This window comes from Leptonotus elevatus, chromosome 2 (genome assembly GCF_054856555.1).
Source record: "Leptonotus elevatus isolate MCC_2025b chromosome 2, RoL_Lele_1.0, whole genome shotgun sequence".
Classification (NCBI taxonomy): domain Eukaryota; kingdom Metazoa; phylum Chordata; class Actinopteri; order Syngnathiformes; family Syngnathidae; genus Leptonotus; species Leptonotus elevatus.
This window is the reverse complement of record NC_141240.1, coordinates 10,087,839-10,111,423: the sequence shown is the minus strand read 5'-3', so window position 1 is coordinate 10,111,423 and position 23,585 is coordinate 10,087,839. Positions and strand designations below refer to the sequence as shown.

The 23,585-nt window shown below is 42.1% G+C and overlaps 1 protein-coding gene across 9 annotated transcripts in view; it reads right to left on the bottom strand.

The window, feature by feature from the left end:
• Positions 1–23,556, bottom strand: part of anks1aa (ankyrin repeat and sterile alpha motif domain containing 1Aa) — a 61,456-nt gene extending 37,900 nt beyond the window's left edge. For 3 of the 9 annotated variants that reach the window (XM_086068713.1, XM_086068715.1, XM_086068714.1), the window contains exons 1-4: positions 22,910–23,556; positions 7,194–7,274; positions 6,865–7,021; positions 5,453–5,515 (exon numbers count right to left, since the gene is read on the bottom strand). In XM_086068713.1, coding sequence (XP_085924839.1) covers positions 5,453–5,515; positions 6,865–7,021; positions 7,194–7,274; positions 22,910–23,091 — 483 coding nt within the window. In that variant the 5' untranslated portion in view covers positions 23,092–23,556. The remainder of the gene's footprint in view (positions 1–5,452; positions 5,516–6,864; positions 7,022–7,193; positions 7,275–22,909) is intronic. The other 6 variants (XM_086068716.1, XM_086068718.1, XM_086068717.1 and 3 more) reach the window with 6 other exon arrangements.
• Between the last annotated feature and the right edge of the window lie 29 nt (positions 23,557–23,585).

Here is a 23,585-nt window from a genome sequence, read left to right as displayed (position 1 = left end):
GCGTGAGAAATCCAGGCACCACTGCATGTGTCTTGTTTCTTCGTGAAGAGTTTAAGGTGTGCAAGAGCACGAGAGTTTGCAGCCGTGTCTATCTGTAACTCCGTATTCTTGCGCTATGCCCTTATTTTATTTTTTATTTTTTTACAAGGGTGAACCGCTTCACTGCATTTCACCCACTTATACTGGTGTTTAAAAATGATGGTGCAGAGTTATTTTTGCCAGCTAAAAATTTGGGTTCAGTATTTGTACCAGTACTTGGTGCAACACTAGAAGATTCTGTATTATATTTTAAATGCGATATGCTCAGATACGCATGCATGGTCAGAGGAATTCATCTAAACATGTATTTAATTAGACAAGTGACCTATATAGAGATACGAAGCTTGCATGAGAGGTACTGTGGCGTGAGCAGACCAATGGCCATACTATTTTTTACTGGAACTATGATGACTACTGTATGTATGTGCATTCAACTTAATAATCTTTAATGACAATGGAAATTAACAACCAATGCATGGAATTGTTGTTTTTTGGATGTTATTTTTTCTGGAATGGGAGCATTTAATCACAATATACTTGAGCCACTGTTTCGATGACAAAATTGGATTGAGGCGATTAATGCAGCACGTAGGAGTTGTACCATAACGGAACTCTGAGAGGATGTAGCTCATCTTAACAGCTGCCATGCCATTTCATTTTTAAACAGCAAACTAGTTACACTAAATCTAGAGCACCTCCGCAGGGTGCAGTCAAATAGTGCACTCAGTTTTTTCTTATATTAAGACTTAATAAATCTAATTCTCAACAATTCATTGATCAATTATAGTAATGACAATCCTTAATGATGACTAAATGATTTGTTGACTGTTTTATTTGCAATCAAAAGAATGATGAAAAGATAAAGGGAGTATAGTCAATATTTCATGCACTTATTATTGTTAAATGCTTTTAGTTTAATGCATTTTTTCTTGTATGTCAAATTACTGCGCAACAACAATGTAAGACTATCCAACTATCCATGTTCCGGTAAGGGTACATTTTTGTTCTTCATGGTGCACTTCTTTTGTGATGTATCCATCCACATCATCACTTGGGTGGTATGTGGTTCAAATGATATCTGAATAAGTAAATCAATGCCGCCACATTTGTCAAAATAGCTTCATCTTCGGAAGATAACGCCAAGTCATTGCTGCCCATCAGCTGCATGTTTGGTCATTGTTTACTTCTTACTATTAGAAAGTGAACTTTCTGTTAACTTCCTCAGAATGCAAACCAAAGTAGAGAAGGAAAAGCTGGATTCTGATTGGCTGCTGTCACGCCCATTTCCGCCACGTCTGATTGAGTAAATATGCTCACAGCTACTCACCGTAGTAACACGATCCTTGATCATAAAAATCACCCAGCCTCACATATACTGCTCTTTGGAAGGTAATCGATGGGGTAGGATTTGTGAAGGGGCTGACACATAGACTCCACTACAAAATAATTGTTTTTTAATTGTCTGTCACTCTGTGTGGCCATCAAATGGCACCAAGCTCCAGACCGGTGGTTGGGGACCACTAACCTATGGTACATATTTGCCTAGACAGGGGTACAAATAATAAGGGTCCCAATATCTAGTTTAAAGGGTACAATAGGTGTACCGTTGCCCCAGTGACAAGCCATTGGACCCTTAAAGGTACAAATTCATCCATCCATCCATTTACTACCACTTATCTGGGGTCGGGTCGCGGGGGAAGCAGCTTTAGGAGGGAAGCCCAGACTTCCCTGTCCCTAGCCACTTCAACCAGCTCCTCCGGCGAGATCCCTAAGGTGTTCCCAGGCCACCGAGAATCCGGTGGACCATGACCGGAACACCTCTCTTGGGAGGTGTCCAGGAGGAATACGAACAAGATGCCTGAGCAACCTCAACTGGCTCATCTCCACACGGAGGATCAGCGGCTCGACCCTGAGTCCCTCCCGGATGACCGAGCTTCTCACCCAATCTCTAAGGGAGACCCACAGCTTGTGACCATAGGTGAGGAAAGGAACCTAGAACGACCGGTAAATCGAGAGCTTTGCCTTTTGGCTCAGCTCCTTCTTCACCACCACAGACCTATACAGAGCCCGCCTCACTGCTGACGCTGCACCGATCCGCCTGTTGATCTCCCGCTCCTGCCCTCACTCGTTAACAAGACCCTAAGATTCTTGAACTCCCTGACCCGGAGAGAGCAGGCCACCCTTTTTCGACCGGACCATGGTCTCGGATTTGGAGGTGCTGATGCTCATCCTAACTGATTCACACCCGACTGCGAACCGCTGAGAGTTGGAGAACATGGCTTGATGAAGCCAACAGCACCACATCATCTGCAAAAAGCAGAGATGCTATACTGAGGCCACCAAACCAAACCCTCTCAATGCTTCGGCTGCGCCTAGAAATTCTGTCCACAAAACCTCTGAACAGAACCGGTGAGAAAGGGCAGCCTTAGCGGAGTCCAACCCTCACTGGGAACGAATCTGACTTGCTGCCGGAAATGCGGACCAAACTCTAACATTGGTCGTACAGAGACCGAACAGCCCGTATCAGGGGGCTCGGTACCTCGTACTCCCGAAGCAGCCCCCGCAGGACTTCCCGAGGGACGCGGTCTAACGCCTTCTCCAAATCCACAAAACACATGTAGACCGGTTGGGCGAACTCCCATGCACCCTTGAGGACTCTGTTGAGGGTGTAGAGCTGGTCCACTGTTCTACCACACTGCTTCTCCTGGATCCGAAATTCAACTTCCCGACGGACCCTCCTCTCCAGCACAGCTGAATAGAATAGACCTTACCAGGGAGGCTGAGGAGTGTGATCCCTCTATAGTTGGAGCACACCCTCCGGTCCCCCTTCTTAAAAAAGGGGACCACCACCCTGGTCTGCCAATCCAGGGGCACTTGGCCAGCCGGTACCTGTCAGCTGCCTCCGGAGTCCCACAGGCCAAAAAGGCCCAGTAGGACTCGTTCTTCAGCTTGACGGCATCCCTTACAGCTGGTGTCCACCGGCGGGTTCAAGGATTGCCGCCACGACATGCACCGACCACCTTACGGCCACAGCTCTGATCGGCCGCCTCAACAATGGAGGTGCGAAACATGGTCCACTCGGACTCAATGTCCCCCACCTCCCCCGGGACGAAGGAGAAGTTCTGCCGGAGGTGGGCGTTGAAACTCTTTCTGATGGGATTCTGCCAGACGTTTACAGCAAACCCTCAGAATAAGTTTGGGTTTACCAGGTCTGACCAGCATCTTCCCCCGCCATCAGAGACAACACGCCACCAGGTGGTGATCAGTTGACAGCTATGCTTCTCTCTTCACCCAAGTGTCCAAAACATGCGGCCACAAATCCGATGACACGACTACAGTACAAAGTCGATCATCGAACTGCGCCCAGGGGTGTCCTGGTGCCAAGTGCACATATGGACACCCTTATGTTTGAACATGGTGTTTGTTATGGACAATCCTTTACAAGCACAGAAGTTCAATAACAGAACACCACTTGGGTTCTGATCGGGGGGGGCCCGTTCCTTCCAATCACGCCCCTCCAGGTCTCACTGTCATTGCCCACGTGAACGTTGAAGTCCCCCAGCAAAACGAGGGAGTCTCCAGGGGGAGCGCTCTCCAGCACACCCTCCAAGAACTCCAAAAAGGGTGGGTATTCTGAACTGCTGTACAAATTAAGCTCTTTTTTTTCAGGCAGTTAACAGCTCCAATATTCAGGCATTTGGGCCCCCCAATCCAAGTTGACAGACAACTGGTTTCACTCCAGATGTGAACGTTTTCCAATGGCTGAGATAAACTACAGAACAATCCGGCTCCTTTTAAAGTTCCAGCCCACACCTGGCTCGATGTCTCTACTGGGTCATTTGCCTCTACTGTATGGCCAATGACAATGTTACCATGGCAACCGCCTGCCTCATCCTCTCCTGAATAATCTTGGGAGTACCAAGTGGGAGGTGGGGCCATTCCATCCATTTCCACACTCCGCAAAGACGAGTGTCATGGAAATCGCCGTGTGATGCTGATGCAAAGAGATGGCGACACTGAACACTCCTCTTCCTCCTCCTCCTCTTGAAACGGCTCTCTGGAAGTAGGATTCCCCCTCTACTGGGTCACATGACGCCATCAGTTTTATTTATTCATAACAATGAATCAATTATTCAGCCACAAAAGTAAGTAGTACGCTCATCAAACGGCCATGATGTGCTTACTTAGACCGCATGCATAACCCCAACTCAAACAGATAAAACTGAAAAAGAAGGAGAAGGTAAACTGCAATATAAGTCAGCATGGTGCTATAGAGGAAAGTCATCCTTCCCCAGCCAAACACTAAGAGGATTAGTTGACCATGTTCAAAAATAGTGTGCGGCTTTATGTTACAGGCCTTGGTGGGCTTCCAGCTATGCCTGTGCCAAATACAATTATGGAGGGGCTGACATGTTTACACTACTACAAAGGAAAGGTGGGTGGTGGGTGTACTGTCAGAGTCAACAGCTGAAGTCAAACATTGATGCAGGTAACAGGTGTCCCTCTTTAAATGATGAGGATATTATTTACTATTTATTATATATACTGTACATAAAAAAACAGTGGTTTTGTGCTTTGTTACAGGGTCACTTTGGTGTATGTTTGTTCATAAACTTACTATCATAAAATATGAGTGTGCATTTGTGCAACGGCTCTGAATCTGGACGCGGTGATCTGCCCCACTTCTCTGCTGACATGTACATATAACCCTCAAGGAATTGCTATAATAAATTTAGATGTGTGTGCATTGGTGGCCAAGCCATAACACCTCCAATATTGTGTTAGCATTACCATGAGTGCTAAAGCTACTACTGTTGAGTGCTGTTCACAAACCGTTGCATTTAGACTTGATGCATGCCTTCATTGGCATCTTACTATTGACTTTTAGTTCAGCGTAATAATTAGTAAGAAACTGGCTATTCGACAGACAGTAGCTAGGTCAAAAAGCAGTAGCCAATGGCATGTCTCATATGAATATGTATTTTTTAGTCAGCTTATCAATAAATTCATGTTTACCACTGTCAATTAGTATTTATGGTAGTGGCTTAAAAGTAAATCACCCAGGAAAAAAGTCACGTGTGTCAAATACATTTTGTTAACAGCACAGTACTCTGTCCATGTCTCCTCCCAAAAAGTTATACATAAATGTAAAGCCCCAGTGAAAACGCTGCCAACTTCTCTCACATGCAAGGATTGTCATCATAATGCACAAGCGGCTCAATAAAATTTGGCAATGCTAACATGGATGAGCAAAGACCAAGTGATCCACTCACAAACAGAGCTAGATAAAAGCATCCCTTTGGTTTTGTAGCAGAGTGACCCTGCAAGCAGCAGCAACATACCCACAGCAAGCCAACAGCAGCAAAGCAGAGAAGCACTCAAGGGAAACATTGTAGCAGCGCGGTGTACACACCTTGGCATTAATATAAGGGTCAAAGGGCCCACAGCGTTTGAACTCTTTATGGTCTACAGAGCTCTGGGAGGGAGGAAAAGAAGATAAGCTGATGGTTTTGGTTCAAACAAGAAATGAATACATGAATGATTATCACAACTTAATATGAGTATACAACAGGGATGTGTTAATGACCAATCAAATGTCATGATTAGTTTAGGAGAAATGGCCCACAATGAGAATTATATTATGGTCTGTGTTTCTCCCCTCTAAGAATATCTGAGGTCACAGCTACAGTATAAAGCTCAGAGTGGGTCATTTCTGCATGTCCTTAACAGGCCTGTCTACAGTGACTGGCTTCACAAAAATTGTTAACGATGTTAGCGCAAACAAGAACTTCTCACGCAGACAGGCATCAAGGCACTTCCAAGTAGCACAGTATCAGTAACATTGTCAAAGTGTGAGTCATGATGCTGGGAGACACAAGTCACATTCTTAGAAACATCCATATAGTGCACCACATGCAATGTTGACATAATTAAAATAACCACTAAAACGACTTAGGTTTGTTGAAAAGCTTGTAGGAGTGTAAACCAGGGTGTCCCAGGGTTGTCAAACAAATGCCTTGTGGGCCAAAGCCAGCCGGGTCAAGACGGTTCAATCCGGCACGCAGGATGAATTTGAAAGTGAAAAAAATACTGTAGCGATCCTGCAGTTATGTGTTGTTTAGAGTTCTATATTTCTGTGAATGTATATACAACTGACTCTTGATTAGTGATTGAACGAGTAAGTCAAGGGGGCAGGCACAGTCTGAGTATGGAAGTGAGCAGTATGTTTAGCAGACAGCTAGGTTTGTTGTTATAATTTTGGCATGGATATGGCTGACAGTGACCCATTCTGACAGCATTAAAGACATCGCTGATCGACCACTTCCTTGTCATTCTTTCAATGTGGTCTGCCGCTACAAGACATAAATGATGATGTGGTTGCACAGGTTGGTTTTAGCACCTGTTGTGACTGAACACAGTTTGGTTCATCTTGTACCGCCTGTTCTGTGAAAAGGAACCCTCGCTGTGGTAAGTTAAGCAATTGAATTAAATATTCAATGAAATTAAACTAAACATTTTCACAACAAGAGTTCTTGGTTTGGTGGAATCCTGTTCATTCAATGCCATGAAATATATCAATGTATGATGTGTAAAAGGACAGTATTGCAAAACACCGAGTAATTGTTATTCATATTACTTTACTGGTCTGGCACACTTGACATCAAATTAGGCTGTATGTCGCCCGTGAACTACAATGAGTCTAATACCCCTGTGCTTTCCTAGGAATATGGCTGTTGTTGAGACATTTTATTCTGCTGAGAACAGCTGATCTCTTCCAATAACAGCACCAACATACAGCAGTACAATGTAAATCCAGAGCCAGACCTGTTCGTTGAGTTTGGGATGGGAGGGTCCTTGGTGGATGAGCAACCTGACAATGTGCTCGTCTCCCTTCCATGCTGCCAGGTGCAAAGGGTAGCAGCCCTTGTTGTCGGCTATGTTGGTCAAGGCCTCGTTTCGTAGGAGCAATTCCACCACTTCACTGGCAGTTAAAGAAGGGATGGGGCAGGTCAGATTTTAAAGAGCAATAATAAATACACACAGTCTTTATAAACAGGTAATCAATAGCTGTATAGTTCCACCGGGACCGGTTTGCGGTGAGGGGAGGCCTGGAGAAATATAGAAACAAAATAGATGTGGCGTTTAACCACTACCTGTGTCCATTTAAGGCGGCGTGATGGAGCGGGCTGTATCCAGTGCTGTCCACACAATTCACATTGGGACCTCTCCAGATGCTGGTCAAAAGAGAGAGTAATAATAATTACACAACAACAAAAAACGCTAAATAATCAGTTTGTCATTCTGTGAAGTCACAATTATTATAATAATTGGAGAGCCATGGTACCTTAAAATAAAAAAATCACATTGACGTTGAACGATATCCGGATGAAAACTGACCTGAGACCTGTTTTAGGTATCTAAATTTTTTGGGACAAGACCGTCTTAAAGGCTATTGTACTCAAGACACTTAAGTAGCCAAGGTTAAAGGTCATCTCACGAGGAACATGACACTTATCTTCTTTTCACCAGATACTATTTTCAGCTCATCTTTGTCAAACTTTCAGTGAATATTGCTTTATGTTAATTAAGGAACATTAATGGTTTTAATTTTAAATGCATTCTAAAATTCTTAAGGTTATCATGGTAAATGTTCCCTTGACTGCTAATCATTGTTGCTTTATGGGGACTACACATAATTGTCAAAACATTCAACAATGCACGCACTAAAAAAAAATGATTGTAGTGTATCAATCCACAAAGCGTTCATCGAAGCTTAAACCTAAACTCCCATGCTCAGAGGAGGGTGCAGCCTCCCTCTCAAGCAAGAGTACAACTACAGAGCAGACAGGCTGCAGCCTCTAACCAGGAAGGAAAATCACCAGGTTACAGCAGCTAAAATTAGCTCATCACATCTAGTTTACCTTGTTAGTCCCAGCTATGTCCCAAGCACAAAAAGCCTTTGTTGTTTAGCATGAGCATGCACAAAAAGCAATGAGTAATACATTTCCCGAGGGTTACACTCAAAAGTTTGAACAACTCAAATGTAGATCTCTTCCACCACTGGAGCTGCACTCAGCTGTCAACTAACACTGTTTTTTTTTTTTTTACTTGAATGGTGCGCAACTCTCTTTACTAAAGGGAGATGATTGACTTGGTGAATACAAGCCAAGAAAGAGAGACTTAAGAAGCCAAAGGATGTCTGGTGTGATGAAGGGCCCAAGCGGGGATGCAAATTACTCTGAAAGACCTTAACTAAAAAATCCCAGCACTAGTGAACCAAATATCTGAGACTCATCCTTTGCTATAGACAAAAAGAAACATGAAATCTAAGTTTTTACTATATTACTATTTTTGAGACATGATGGAAAACTACCAAAACGTTTATTTACCTGTAAAAAGACACAATAAATTATGACTTCGATTTTGATGTAAGATGTTTGTGACAACAGTTAAGTGCTACAGCTGCTTATTGTGCAAACATGCAGAAAGAACACTGATGCAGCACTTGAGAGTGGATGATACAGTACATACTGTTCATAAACCGCCATCTATCCATCCATCCATCCATCCATCCATCCATCCATCCATCTCAACAAGGCTTTCGCAGGGTGCTAGATCATCCTTTTGCAGCTAACATCAGGAGAAAGGCGGAATACATCCTGAACTTGTCAACAGTCAGTTACAGAGCACATATAGAGACAAACAACCATTCCAAGTCACATTCAAATTTCACGCCATCACTGTTTGGCAATTGGTAACCCACACTGCTTGCACCAAAGTCAGGTCGAATGTACCGGACCACTAGTCCACGAAACCATCAGTGATTCGTTGTCATAAACATAACTTTGCTTAACACACTTGCATCCTTTTTTGCTGCAGTAATAGCTGTCTTAACCCCTAAGTATATCCACCACAGTAGTTTTTAGCAGTGTGAAATTATACAGTCAAAGCTGTGGATCTGTGGCCCACGAAACAATGAACTTGACACTTGGCACAATCACACAGTTTGTTCCCTGCAGCATGCTTTTTGCATTTCATTTATCACACAAGGCAGCCATGTGGATGCACTAAAAAAGCAGAATGTGCAATGAGGAATTACTCGAGTGTGAAGAAAAGCTGGGCATTGATAAGTGTCTGTTAAGTAAGAAAGGAAGCTATGGTCATGCCAGATATTAAAACCGACATGCATCCTGCTCGTTCATCTAAGAACTAGCAACGACATTTCAGGGTCCGACATTTATCCTGGGCTTGTATGGCACCGTCTTGGGCCATCACATACCTTACAGATGCTGGCCAAACCAAGCCAGCAGAAATGTCATAAATGATAATGAAATCAACACGTTTGCACTAACTACACAGAAGTAGTATCTTCAAAAAGTCTTAAATAAAACAGTATAACAATATTAATTATGAAATAATAACTGAATTTTACCATATTGTAACATTAATATATGAGGCCAGTACAATTTCAACAGGGCCACCACAAAGTGGCTCTTAGTGGGCCCACAAGGCCGCCACTCTGAAAGGCTTAATGTCGGACCATGCATTTGTAGTCTTGTACGCCAACGCCACGTTTGCGTGGTCACTGAACACATCACAAGCACAAGTGGAGACAGAAACGGACTTTTGGTTTCTGTCCTAGATAAAAGAATTATGTAACAGCTTACAGCAGAAAAAAATCCCATAAACAAATTAACATAAACATGAAGAGAGCAGCAACTAGGACAGGAGAAGTTAACGAAAACAGGCAGAGTGCAGAAAGCATTCCCAGAAAAGTACAATAAGTCCTGCCTGAGCATCGGGCACATAATTAGTACGACTGACTTTATTGCACTGGTGATCGCACCAGTGAACGTTGATAGTTTCTTTCCAGAAACTGTAGTTTAACTGTGAGGCTCATATGCAAGGTTTAAAGTCAGCTTTGATCAGATGTTTTATGTATTATTTGGTCAATGTTATTGTTAACAGTATTTGCAGATAGATGTCATAAAATCTGCAAAAAGGAGATGATGTGTCAATTTTACTATTATTTAGTTGGACTTAAATTTAAGGGGAAGTGTATTATTTTTTTTTTAAACACTGCAATTATGAATTCTAACAAATTTTCATTGAGTAAAATTACATAACATAATTGAGGGAAAATGTGGCATTTAGTAAGCATGCAGCCACGGGGGACTTCAAAAAAGTATGTACACAGTATATGACAATATAGACATGGTGATCATTACATTGACGGTAAAGTCAATACAAACACCATCTATTATTTTACTCATTAGCTGTAAAAATGTGTATACCGGTAGTAAGACAAAACTTTTCATTTGTCAAATCATTTTTATAATAGAGTATAGCTTTCTGAAATGAGATAGCTAATAAATGTTGGCACTCTTTCGAGACACAATTTTTTGTTATGTGTAGGTTTAGGGGAGGGGAAAAAAACATGCAGGCCTTCACATATTGGCCAAGTTGAGTGGTAAGGGCTATGAATCTAATATCATTGCTAAGAATTCTCTCATGCCACTCAGATACACAAACATTGTGTTATGGAAACCATATTAGCAGAGGGGCTGGGGAATCAAAATTTTGCATCACCTTTTTAATTTGTCACAGTATTTATATTTAGAAAGGCCAGTAGTTAGAAGTCACAAGACCTCATTCTCTCAGCATTTTGGCAAGGTAGCACTCGAGGCCAGGAATCAGCGTGGTGCCGGACAATCCACTGGCATCCTCTTACTACAGATCACAACCATCTAGCACATAGACAGGGCTTATGTTCCATAGCTGGGCAATGGGCAAAACAGAACACACAATTTGGATTGGAGCACGGGCGGAGGATGGAGGTTGGTTGGGGGGTGGCATTCATGGGAAGCAACTAAGGAATTTTCTCTTTGAAAGGCTACGCTAATCCTTAATTTCCCTGAGGGAATATCAGGGGGATGAAACTAGTGTTCGAAAGAGATTCTAGGGGGGCTGTCATTCCGTGCTGTACAAAGCCTGGTTTTAAAGACAGGACAGATAATAATATTTCCTTCCTGTCCTACCCATTAGCCTACTGATGCTAGTCGAATGCTGGCATGTTGCATATACTGTATGTGTGCAGCTGGATTAATCATAAATCCCCACTGTTCTTCTTAAATCCTCCTCTGTCATTTGTGTTTAAATGTCAAACAGACTATACAGTAACTCGAGTTTGTATTGATAATCTGTACCATCCAAACTCTTTCAATCAGTATAAGAGGATTGCCAGTACAATTTAAACATAGTAAAATCAAATCAGTCAACAGCTAAAACTTGATTGTGTGTGTGACTGTTTGTCTCTGTGTGTCCTGGATTGGCTGGCAACCAGTTCAGGGTGTACCCCTCCTACTGCCCGAAGGCAGCTGGGATGGGCTCCAGCACCCCACGACCCCTGTGAGGAATAAGTGGTTACGAAAATGGATGGATGGATGGAACAGCTAAAACTCTTGAGCTCAGCCAAAAGTTTAAAAGTTCTCATTTGGATACTCTTCCACTCCAGTCCTATCGGAGGTGATATTGCACATACATACACATTGTTTTTCAACTGCCGATTAAAATAGAGCTAAAAAGTCATATCCACAAATTACAATGACTAATGAATTGTTTATAGTATTCGCAACGTTATCAAGAATTTTCCCAGTAGTGTTTATTACCTTTCCGCCCCATGCCCAAAACTTAAGTGAAAATGTGTTACAGTATGTGGTTTAATAAAGGTTTTACACAAAGGACACTCATCGTCTGAAAAGTGTGGTACTGATTAGACTTTACAGTACACCGTGACTGAGCTGATCAACTGGAGCGGGACGGCCAATATTTTGCATTTATGCAAAATTTGTGATCAGCTGTAATCGCTGATCGGACCCGTGAACTAAGACGTTACAGTAAACACAATCCTGTTAACTCTGAGGTTCTGTGCTGCCATAATGTACAAGTCCGTACAATAAGTGTGAGCCTGAACGCTGATTTGTTTTTATTCTTGTCGACTTGTGTCATGTGAGCGAAAGACTGCGTTGGCAGGCAAAATTTCCGCCTTCAAATCCTCAACCATCCACTCACAAAGTAATGGCATTTGCATAATTTTGTGATTAAGGTAACGTGTCTGAAAAAAATATACAGTAAGGGGGGGGGGGGCTTATCTACAGTCGATGTGCAATACATTAAATTTCAGCATCTCTTTAATTAATACCATGAATGTCACTGTAATCACGTCAAAACAGCTTTCATCACTAGGCGGGTCTTACGTAAGTGTCCGGTTATGCACATTCAGCCAATCACAGATGCAACCAGCAGGCAGGTCGTTTGAAATAACATGGAAGTAGGTGTGTAGTCGACGCACAAAACATTGCAGGACAAAATAATCATTGCGGTATGTGGGCACCACTTGTTCAATAGAGCCAGCTTCAATTGCCAGCTAAAAATGAGTATGCTTGGAGAATGGGGAGTGAGGAAGTTGGCGTAGCTAGTAAGTGCATTTCCCTGTTTACAGATGTTGAACCAAGATAGCAATAGTATTTAATTAGCCAAAGTTTTTGCAAACCCACAGCCAGCGTGACTGGCTAGTAATTTCATGGGGGGGCTCGTGGGGGGAGCGGGGGCTGTGGACCGGTGGGGTGCCTGGCGGGCCTGCAGTGCCCCGTCCTGCTGCGCTGGGTTGGGGGCCCGAGCCGTGTTGGGGTGGGGGGCGCTCCTGCTCCTGGGTTTGCTCTTCGGCCGGTGGCCCCGGCGGGGCCCGGGGGTCGTCCTTTGGCGCTGCCGCGGCCTGGGGGGCCCTGAGGTGTTGCGCTTGCTCTGTCCTGGCAGGGGTCGACGGCTCCCCTCTTTGGTGGAGATTTTCATGCATGCCAGATCCACCACACCAGCATCTATCGAAACTCAGACACAATCTGCTTCTTCCTCAGGTCATTTGGTTGTGGATGGGGAGAGGGGTTGGGCGTGGTCTGGTTGTGATTGACAGCAGCAACTCACTAAGAAGGTATTTAAGGAGGCATGTATGAGAATGAGCCGGTGGGTGGCGGGGGGCAACTACATCATGCGGAACAAGTGACGTAGTATGTATCTTCTCGTGTTATGAGAGGACAAACCGCCAAATTGTGTTTATGTCTCAGATGGCACCAAACACACGGATTTTGCCCCAAATTTAAGCTTTAAACACACATGTACTAAAATGTAAAAAATAAAATAAAATAAATGACCAGGACATGTAGACAGCATTTGTAGACACCAGTTTATACAGTTTATCAGCAGACAAAAAGTTGATTAAGGGTTGAGTTATACTTTTTTTTTATCGCAATAATCAACTTATAGATTCGTATCGATCATAAATCATGATTGCTTGAAGGTTGCATGCCATTATAATCATGTTTCATCAACATGACTATGATTTCATTTTGTGCAATATTGATGTTGGTGAAACTTGATTTTAATGCGGGCAATCAATTTCCATATGTTTTTTTCTTTTTCAATCCAATAGACTATTTTAGCCACTCAGTGGTTGCTGCCCTGTACAGGAGCACAAAAGCAATTGTTGAGGGAAGTCTGCTGCACCCAATGTTGTATTAACAGATGAATGGATTCCCATGCTACTGAATACTTTCTCTGACAATGATTATAAAATAAAATAAATAGAAGAAAAACTGAGTAGCTTTGAAGGGATGAGCTGCATCTTACTTTAGTTAGCTAAGGTAGTTCTGAAATTTCTAACTGACATTATGTTGTATCATATATTGTGTCCTACTGTTACTTGCACTATTGTCTGCACAAAATAAATGAAAAGAAACCTATTTATGCTTTTGGAACTTTTCGATGCTTTTTTGCCTGTTGCCGGACCTTGACCCCAAAACCAAGGTACGTACCTAACTGTGACGTAGTGAACCATGATTACACCCCTATTGCCAACACAACAAATGATTTCAGTGGGATAAAAAGTGGAGGGACTTAGACTGGTCAAGTCAATTACTGGACTTTAACCCAACAGAGCATGCAACCCATTTAGATGTGAACACCATGAAATAAAAATTGGAATTCTTAACTTGTGTCGCATGTTCACTCTTTTTGGGAATATAAAACACTCGTCTTCTTAAAAGAGCTGAAAATAGACCAAAAGTCAGAGGCAATACACATGTACGTTATGCATGTTGAAACAGATAAAACAACAATAGCACTATTCCTCTGAGGCAACATTTAAAGTTAGCAGGCAAATTATGCAACAGTTGTATGACAGTCAGTATGATGAGTCCTCGAGATGTCTGTGACACATATGACCTGAAACCACTCTACCAGATGAATTTGTGATCTCATGGTCTGCCTATTTACAGTCCAGGCCTAGATTTTCTCGAAACCCATATGACCTCAGATTTTAAAGGAATGACTAAACAAAACAAAAGCATGGTTCCTCATCCTGTTCAATACATGCATTCTGCTAAATGCTAATGCTTACTTCAGAGTTCTAATTGTGTTTTGTATGTCTTTTAAAGCACCAGAATTACGTTTTTTTTTTTTTTACTATTTACATCTGTAAGGTACACACATATGCATATCGTCATCAGGCCGAAACCTTGTACCACCAAAATAGTCACTTTTCAGGAGACCCTAATAATGGCAGGGTTTTTCCTGTGTACAAAATTCCGAGGCGGCCACCTCCACCTTATTTGCTTGCCACCTCCAGTCGGAGTGACTGATAATGAATGAATGGTTTAACATGGTAATAGTCATATTATTTTATTAGGGATGTTCGATACCACTTTTTTTACCGACCGATACGCAACTCTTGAGTAGTCACCGCTACTGATACCAAATACCGATACCACTAGTAAATACAATTCCCCACCCATAAATGACAGATGATTTTAAAGAAAGACATATACATCCCAATACATTATTTTCCTTCAAATTGCCTGAAGTTAATGGCAACTTTGTACTTGAATTTGTAATTTCTTGTCCCTGTAAAACGGCCGCAGTAGGGCGGACGATAATGGTATCGGTCACCAGAGTGAGTAACGATACCTTAAAATAAGACTGGTTGTAGGAAACGATACCGATAGTCACCTTTCATAGTCAAATGTTTAGTTTAATTAACTTTTTAATTTAGGACCTCGAAATGAGAGCATTACATGAAGATTTGACTATGGTCACTACCTTAAATTATTATGAGCACACTTCTTACTTTCTGAATAGTCACGTGGCATCTTTCTGTCATACTGTAGTTTAGAGCCGTGCAATAAAACAACATAGTCGTCGTGAGATATAAAATGTCTCCCGTACTACATAACCCTTAACAGATGATATCACTATTTAGGTTTCCCTTGGCACTACAGAGGGAATGCTGTGGTGTCTTTTTCTCCGCTACTAGCAGTGCTAATATGGTTACACAGAGAGTGCCTCGTCGCCGCAAACTGAGTAGAAAGATGCGCAGGTCCACCGGCAGATGCGCCAGCGTGTGGATGAGTAATGTGTCCTACAATTCACATTATTTTTCAGAGCGAGCTTCCTTCTTCACGAAGATGTGACCTGAGAGGCCAACTGATAAGAGTTGTCACAGTTTGGTTAGGTCGTGCTGGCCACCACCGTTTGGGCCACCTGCTCCGGACGGTCGTGTTTGGTCGGTGTGATATTCTCTTGTCTTTTAAATATACTTTATTTACGGCTCAGCACTCAGAGAAAACATAGCATCCATTTCAAATAGTTACATCTTCCTCTCTTATCTACATCTTTTATCTACGTACTAGTGTTCAGACTGAGACAAACACCACCGTCTAATAGAAAAAGCAGACAAACATAAACTTCCTAAAACTCAATCTCTGTAACAATGATTTTTTTAGCACTTTTACTGGTTACTTTTAAATTGTTTTTGTCATTTCTTGAAAATTGGTTACATTTTGAATGGTACAGGTATTTATTTGGCCACTAGATAATTGTGTGTGTGTTTTTTAATCTTTTATTAATTCTAATATGCTTTCTCTATCGAACATGTTTAACAAATGGAGAAAAGATAAAAGAAAATTGCCATTCATTTCACATAATTTTAAGTAAATATAAAAAAACTACATTGGCATGTATATCCTTATTAAGATATAAGATTTTGCCCATATCACACAGCACTACACCATAGTATACAGTTCAAGCCAGCAATATATTTTAAATAGCTAGACAAGAACTGAGGTCCTAAAGTTAAACATATAGAAGAGATGTGAGAGAGCGTAATGCTCCATTCCTGAAATGAAAACCACTACAGTTGCGCGTTTGCAAGTTCAATTGTGGCACAGCCAATTAAAAGTCTACAGAGGGGCTCATAAACACATCATGTACTGTATTGCCTTTCACAGAGCATGTGTGGGGTCACAGGAGATGTGAATGAACTGCAGATGCCCACAGACTGAGAAGGGAACAGTCAAAAGGCCTGCAGCAGAACTAAAAGGATGGACTTGAAAAAGCAATGTTGGCAACAGGGAGAGACGAATTGGAGAAAAGAATCATGGCAAGGCAAGCAATAAAAAAACATTCAATCACAGCCCAGTTTCGAGCTGGCATTTTCCCAAACTCCATACTGTATATCAAGTGTTTTGCTTAAGGTATATTTGAATTACGTGCGGTTCAGTCTTGGTACTTGCTACACATTTGCTACTCATGTGAAGCAAGTGCCATAACTCTGTGAGCGTTAACTTGTGTCACATCTTTGAAGTGTGGCTATGAACAGTAATGTGGCTGTGAGTGTGCACCCAGCAGGTGGGCAGGAAGACTGCTGAGAGGGGTTGTGTTCGAGATGGAGGGAGACGCCATCCACAGGACCACACAGACCAAACGTCTGGACCACTAATGGGCAACTAGAGGTCCTGCACATGTCCACACAGCGGGGCCCGTATCTCAGTGCTTCTTCCACACACACACACACACACACACACACAAAAACACCCACAACTCTCAGAGTTCTTATCTTTTCCTTTTGTCCATCTGTTATTGCAAGCTTTTCATTGGGGGAGTGAACTGGAGTCCACATTACCAAGCACACATGGGATTACTCGAGTCTGTTATGTACCCTTTCATTCACCACACAAGAAAGACTCCACGTCAGGAGAGGCCAGAGAAGGAAACAACAAAGCAGTTGTAGTCCATTTGTATTACAGATGTTAAATGATTTGAATCAAAGTTGTTTTAGCACTTTAGAATCAACGTTCAGCAATGTTGTGATATACAGTATTTAAAAACAATCCATCAGTGTACAAAATGTGCTCAAAGGCCAGCATTAGCCTTTACTAAGACATCAACAGTGTTGATTGTCATTGTCAGAGGTGTGGTTGTCGTTTGAAATGGAAGGAATTTTATCTATAAGAAAACCAGAACGATCTTTCAGTTTGATCAAATGCTGTCCTCTTCTACGCCTTTGCAAACTCCAACCACGATAACAACTGTTTTAAATTGATCTCATTGACAAGCGAAAGAAAAACAAAGCATTACAATCTTTGCAAAGGCACACTATACTTCTTGTATTGGATATTAGGAATACAGATGATACAAATGATGTGCACACCGCTTTTTTTTTTGCTGGCAAGCAGACCAATGAGTATCAGGTGGTCTTGGTCACATTTTGAAAACAAGTTTGGCCCCTGATAGATAATTTAAAAACAAACATCACAAGATCGTCTGTGCCTATTTGTCATCTCTGGCTTCTAAAACCATGAAGATACTGTCCAAAATTGTGTATGCATACATTACATAACCTTTGCATTAGGGCTGCACAATATATCGAAAAAAATATCAATATTGTGATATTGGCCCATGCAATATGCATATTGTGAAGACATGCAATACGTTTCATATGGAATTGTGTGCTTTTATCTGAATGTGGCTAGTCAGCTGCTAACTAAAATGTGTACCACCATCAAATAGTTGAACATTAACGAGAGGTAGTTACAATAAATTAACAAGGAATTAATTGAGTTTGCTGATTTTGCTGCATGAAAACAATTAATTATTTCATTAGATAATACAAATGTCATTTCTTTAGATACATGTCATATATTGCAATAATATAAATTTTGGTAATGCACCGAATATTCGGCCACCAAAAATGTTCGCCCGAAAATGGCCATTTTCGGCATTCGGCCGAAATATAATTAAAGCCAAAATTATATGGCCGAAATAGGTTGTGACGATGCAAGCAAGAAACGCTGCAAGCAAGCGTTTGTATGAATTAAACAACGAACGCGGGAATGAGTGTCCGCCTTTTCTTTTCACTGGCTTTTTACCGTGAGCACCGGTCGGTCGCAGCAGCTCCCGGGGTCATTGCGCACACGGAGGAAAGGGCCGTCGCTTGGTGTACAACATTTAAGAGAGTCGAAAAAAGACAGAACTGCCGTGTACTGTCTCCGTGTGGCGGGAAACCTGTACAGGACGCTGTGTGTGACTTTGCAGTCCGTTCCCGAAGCCGATTAGCTGGTGCCAACAAATGTATTTATTTATTTTAAACGTTGGTGAATATGTAAATGTGCCGATTTTAAGTGCGCAGCACCTTGTCCCGCCGCACGCATTCGTCCCCGCCTGTGCGAACTACATTGACTATAAGGTGCAATCGCGCCGCTAGAAAATGCTCAACCCTCGTTTGCAGTGTGGGCAGATTTCAATGTATATTGTGCTTTGTTAAAATACCAGTGCTAAATAAATATTTTATATAATAATATTATAATTTAAATAAATTATAATAAATGCAATGATAGCAATAATTGTTTTCGGTTTTCGGCCAAGTATTTTTCATTTTCGGTTTTGGCCAAACATTTAATTTTGGTGTATCCCTAATCGATATCGCTATATTCAGCAACTATATTGCATATTGCATGTTTTTCCAATATCGTGCAATCCTACATGGTAACATTTCACAATTAACTTGAATTAAGTACTATTGGTATTATTACAGCCTAACCACAGCATCTCTTTTCTCCGCATTGTCTATAAGTGTTTATCTGGCCTACATTGTTTTTCAGCATTCAAGGTTACAATACACATGAAAGTACACAGTTGTTATCACTTTCAGCTGCACCTTCACACTTATGAGGAATTCATCACTGTTACGAGGTGTGTTGTTCTCAGAGTACCGTGTACACACACACGGACCTAAACATCATACGCCGAGCAGCGCATCCCAGACTCAGGTGCTCCTGGAATGCTAACATGGCAGTGTAAGATTTCCCAGCTACTGACGCTGCCTCCTAGGTTGAACCAGATACAGTTTCTCTGGTTCAGAGGTTAGAATTGATGCAATGTGACTGGCAAGCTTGCCAGCTCTACTTTAAACTCAGCATAAACAATGCAGTGTAGTAGTGTAGCTAACTTGGAACTCGGAGTTTGCATGATTTGTATACGCAACGGTGAAACACTGTGAAATGGCTGCCAGTTTTCTGCAGCAAGGTGTGCACTGACACAACACTCTCTCCACCTTCAAACTGCACACATACGTGCATACTGTACACCCGTCTCAACTTAGAGTTACTTTGGAGTTAATTAGGGGTGTTAAAAAAAATGTATTCCGCAATATTATAGTGCACAATTCTCGAATCGATTCGATATGCGGCCAAATCGATGTTTAAACATCAATTTTTGATGGAAATATTCAACAAAACGTCTGACTTAGGGTTAGGGTTCACACTTTAAGAATGGAAGAAAGTTATATTAATGGAACATTAAGCCATCATATTTTATTTCATTGCTGTTCAAACATGAAACAGACTGCAAACTGTTTGTTAAATGCAGTGGCTCAGTTATAAGCCTGAAGTTTCAGATAAATAAATACATTTTCATACAACTCTTACAATGTACTGTACAGTACATGTACAAGTTTACTGATAAACATTTTCTAAATTTGAGTTTAAAAAAAAAAATCGCAATAATCAATTTATAGATTTGTATCGGGATGAATCGGCATTGAATCGAATCGTGACCTATGAATCATGATAGGGATCGAATCGCCAGGTACTACGCAATTCACACCCCTACATTTAATGTTTAAGAGCAGACAGTGTTAGTTCTTATTCAGCACATATTTTTTATAGGCGACTTCATTCTGACAACTTAGGTCTACTTACAACGAACCACAAATAGCGGACATAATGGATGGAAGCATCTGGAACACAGCCCAGTCAAAATTAAAATGCTAACCAAATCATCCCGTATAAAAAAATGACCTTGTAAGACAACAATACTGATCCACAGAACTTTGGCAGCTGATCCTGTCCCAAAATGCAGCAGACTTCTACTGGCCAACAGGGAATCTAATGAGGAGGGCAATTTAAATAGGTGGTCTAGGTGGTCCAGTTTTAGCCAGATGACAGCTCAATTTTCTTTGTAAGACCAAAACAGGCGAGAACTCCGTCCCCCCACACACACACACACACACTCCCCCCAACACCAAATGGTCTTCTATGAATATAAAAAGCAATCCTTCAAGGCTTTGTCAGCTGGACAAAGGATGTGGCTGTGATGCTACAAGACAAGCCCTCGCCTGGCTAAGCTCTCAGTGTGTCCGTCCAGATCTCCCAGCATTCTTCTGTTAATTTGCCCCTCAATGGACAGACTTTTTGTTTTTCTCGCAGGGTACTTCACCTTACCTCTAGTTCTCTCACAGCTACGGCTATTGTTTTCACAAAGTGGACCAAAACATTTTTGTTAAGACCTATTCCTGTAGCGCTCTGAGAAACACACCATGTGGTTAAAATAATCAATCAGTTCATCAATTAAATTGTAATTCTTCTAATTGAATGGAATTGATTGTCAATTAAACACTTTTTGAAGAAATTTAGGGTAAATATGGTGATGTGTTGTAACCAGCATAGGTGCGGCTGATTCATAACAAATTATTTGATAAACTGATTTTAATACATTTCCCTCATTGTCGTTTTGAGGAAATGTATTTGAATTGTAAGTGCACACCATGATTCACAGAATTGTACACTAAAGGATCCATTTTGAAATTAACCCCCTACATACCTGGATTCCAAGGTTCAGCAATCCTGTTCAGTTACAATAATAAGAGAGCAAGAGATTGAGTTTATTGGATGGAACCGTTTTTATATTGCTATGACGATCAATGCATCTTTGGCATTGTTGCTTTAAATAAGTTGCACCACGTGTGGCCTATTCAAGGGCCGTGACCTTGTAACTTGAAGAAGCCCTGCCCACCTCGTTTTGATTTTAATGGAACAAATGTTTAGGGTCAGGGCGTCATTAAACACGCCCGGGGTCGATGCCTGTCCCATGGCAACCAATGGGGTGAGGCCTCCTGGGAAAGCTGACATTCCGCAGAGCCTAGCTGCACTCTACATGCTTGGTTATAACAACACTGCAGGTCTTGACATGCATCCCATTCCAAAGCAAGAACATCAAAAGCCAGTGAAAACACACGTCAGACAGTGTTACGTTAGACAATAATGATTCCAGTTAGATCGTTAATAAAGGTAGCCTTATTGACTATAGCTTCATTATTTTTGGACGAAATCCTGTGAATATGAAACTTCCCCCATGAGGCTGATGTCACATATTTAATGATAAACTAGAAATCAGAAGTTATGGTAAGCACAGGCCATCTTACTACACAAACTTAGCAAAAGAGCAGACCATATTCTACTAAGTAGTGTTTCACTGAGGCCGTTAATGAGTGGAATACACATTGAATTATGAGAAAACTAATTTCAGAGTTCCCATTAATCTGTCTAAAAAGGTGACATGAAATTCTCCAATGGTCAGCACATACTCGCGAGGCAGTCAGCTTCAACAACTACGCCTGTGAATTGGATTTCCGGTTAGATCGTTTTAATGTAATTAAACTTGAGTATACTACACGGTCCAGTCCGCATGAAGCATCCCAACTTATCCGTTCAGTTTTTTTTTGTCACACTTAAAGATCAAGTTGGCTTGGATGCTTTGACTGACACAACGTTCATCCATATTTAATGATGATGATGCATTGAAGTCAAGTTTTGAGTAGATCGATTATATTAACAAGTCGATGAAAAAACTCAAACATAGAAAAAGTTGAAGAGGTCCATACTGTTTTGGCTCTCTGATATTTCACATAATGCATAATAACTTGGTAACAATCAACCTCAAAATGATAACGCAACAGAACTGGATATTCTGGCACACTACCAATGGGTAGATCAATACCATCCATTTATGGTTGTATTTTTAATAAGAGAGACTCTTGGCAGGCATACAAACTGCAGATGTCATGTACAGACACGATAGACTGGAGTTTGTATCGAAATAAACGTCATCGAAGTGAGCATGAAGACAAAATCCTCAAGATGGTGGCGAAAACCTATCAAACGTTTACCTCACCAAAGGACTTCCCCCTTCTTACAACCTCTGGCACGACGCTTCCAAGCAGCTGAAGGCAACAGTAACACACGCACACACGCACACACACACACGCGCGCGCACACACACACACACACTTGACTGGTCAGATGAAAGTTGTCTTGCTTTGCTACTTCACCTTCACCAGTGAGAGTACTGGCATTCAATAACGCCTGAAAATCTTTTTTGCGTGTACTATTTTCTAGTAGCTGTTTTATGGCTGCATAAAACCAGACACTCGTTTGTGCACATGACGGACAGCACAACTGGATGAGCTAACAAAGAGGCATGCGTTCATTACATTAAGCGTTTTAGACTGTCCCCCGACACTCGGCTGGCGTTTTGGCATAATGTTTGCTTTCTAAATTACGAAAACAATAAGTTAGCGTTAGCAGACTTGATTAGTCAACATAATAAATCAGAGTAGGCCAGGCTAATATTTGGCTGAGAAACACTGCAACACGGATAGGAATCGTCCAGTTCACAGCGTCTTCTTCCCTCCAATGCAACCTACCTGAGCAGACTGGAGAGCGGATGCGAGGAGGCAGCGTGGCCGCCGCTGTTGCCACTTCCACTGGGCCCATACGACCCGCTGCCGACGGTACCAGCCGACGGTCGTTTCCCGGATAAAAGCTTTTCCACCGCGGCCAGGTTTCCCGTGCGAGCCGCTTCGAGGAGCTCCTGCTCCTTCCCCATTGTGGAGCGGTTGAAAGCCAAATAAGGGACAGGGTTTGCTTATGGAAATCCACCTTTGCCTTTCCCCCCCGATCTCAAGTTAATATTCCTCAATTCAATTGTGTAGAAACAAAAAGATTCCCCCGCCGCTTTCTCTATCCGTCCGCCTGCTCCGCGGCGTCGCTGGCGCATGAAAGGGGGAAAAGTTTCGCTGAGGCGCACCGCACCACCATGGAGCAAACTTCCTCTGGCCAGTCCCCTGAGCGGCGTCCGTCACTTCCTCGAAACTGCTCCCTCTTGCTGCATCTCCAACGCGAACCCCCCGCAGGCAGACACAAACACGCGCGGCCCCGGACGAGACACACACCCTTCCCGAGCTGCTAGATACGACGATACGGGAGATTCCAGCAAGATGGTGCCACAAAGTGGGCACAGAGGTGGGCCGCGTTCCCTCCGAGGTTCCAAGTGTCCACTAATCTCATGTCACTCACTAATACGAATTGTTGACAAATAAC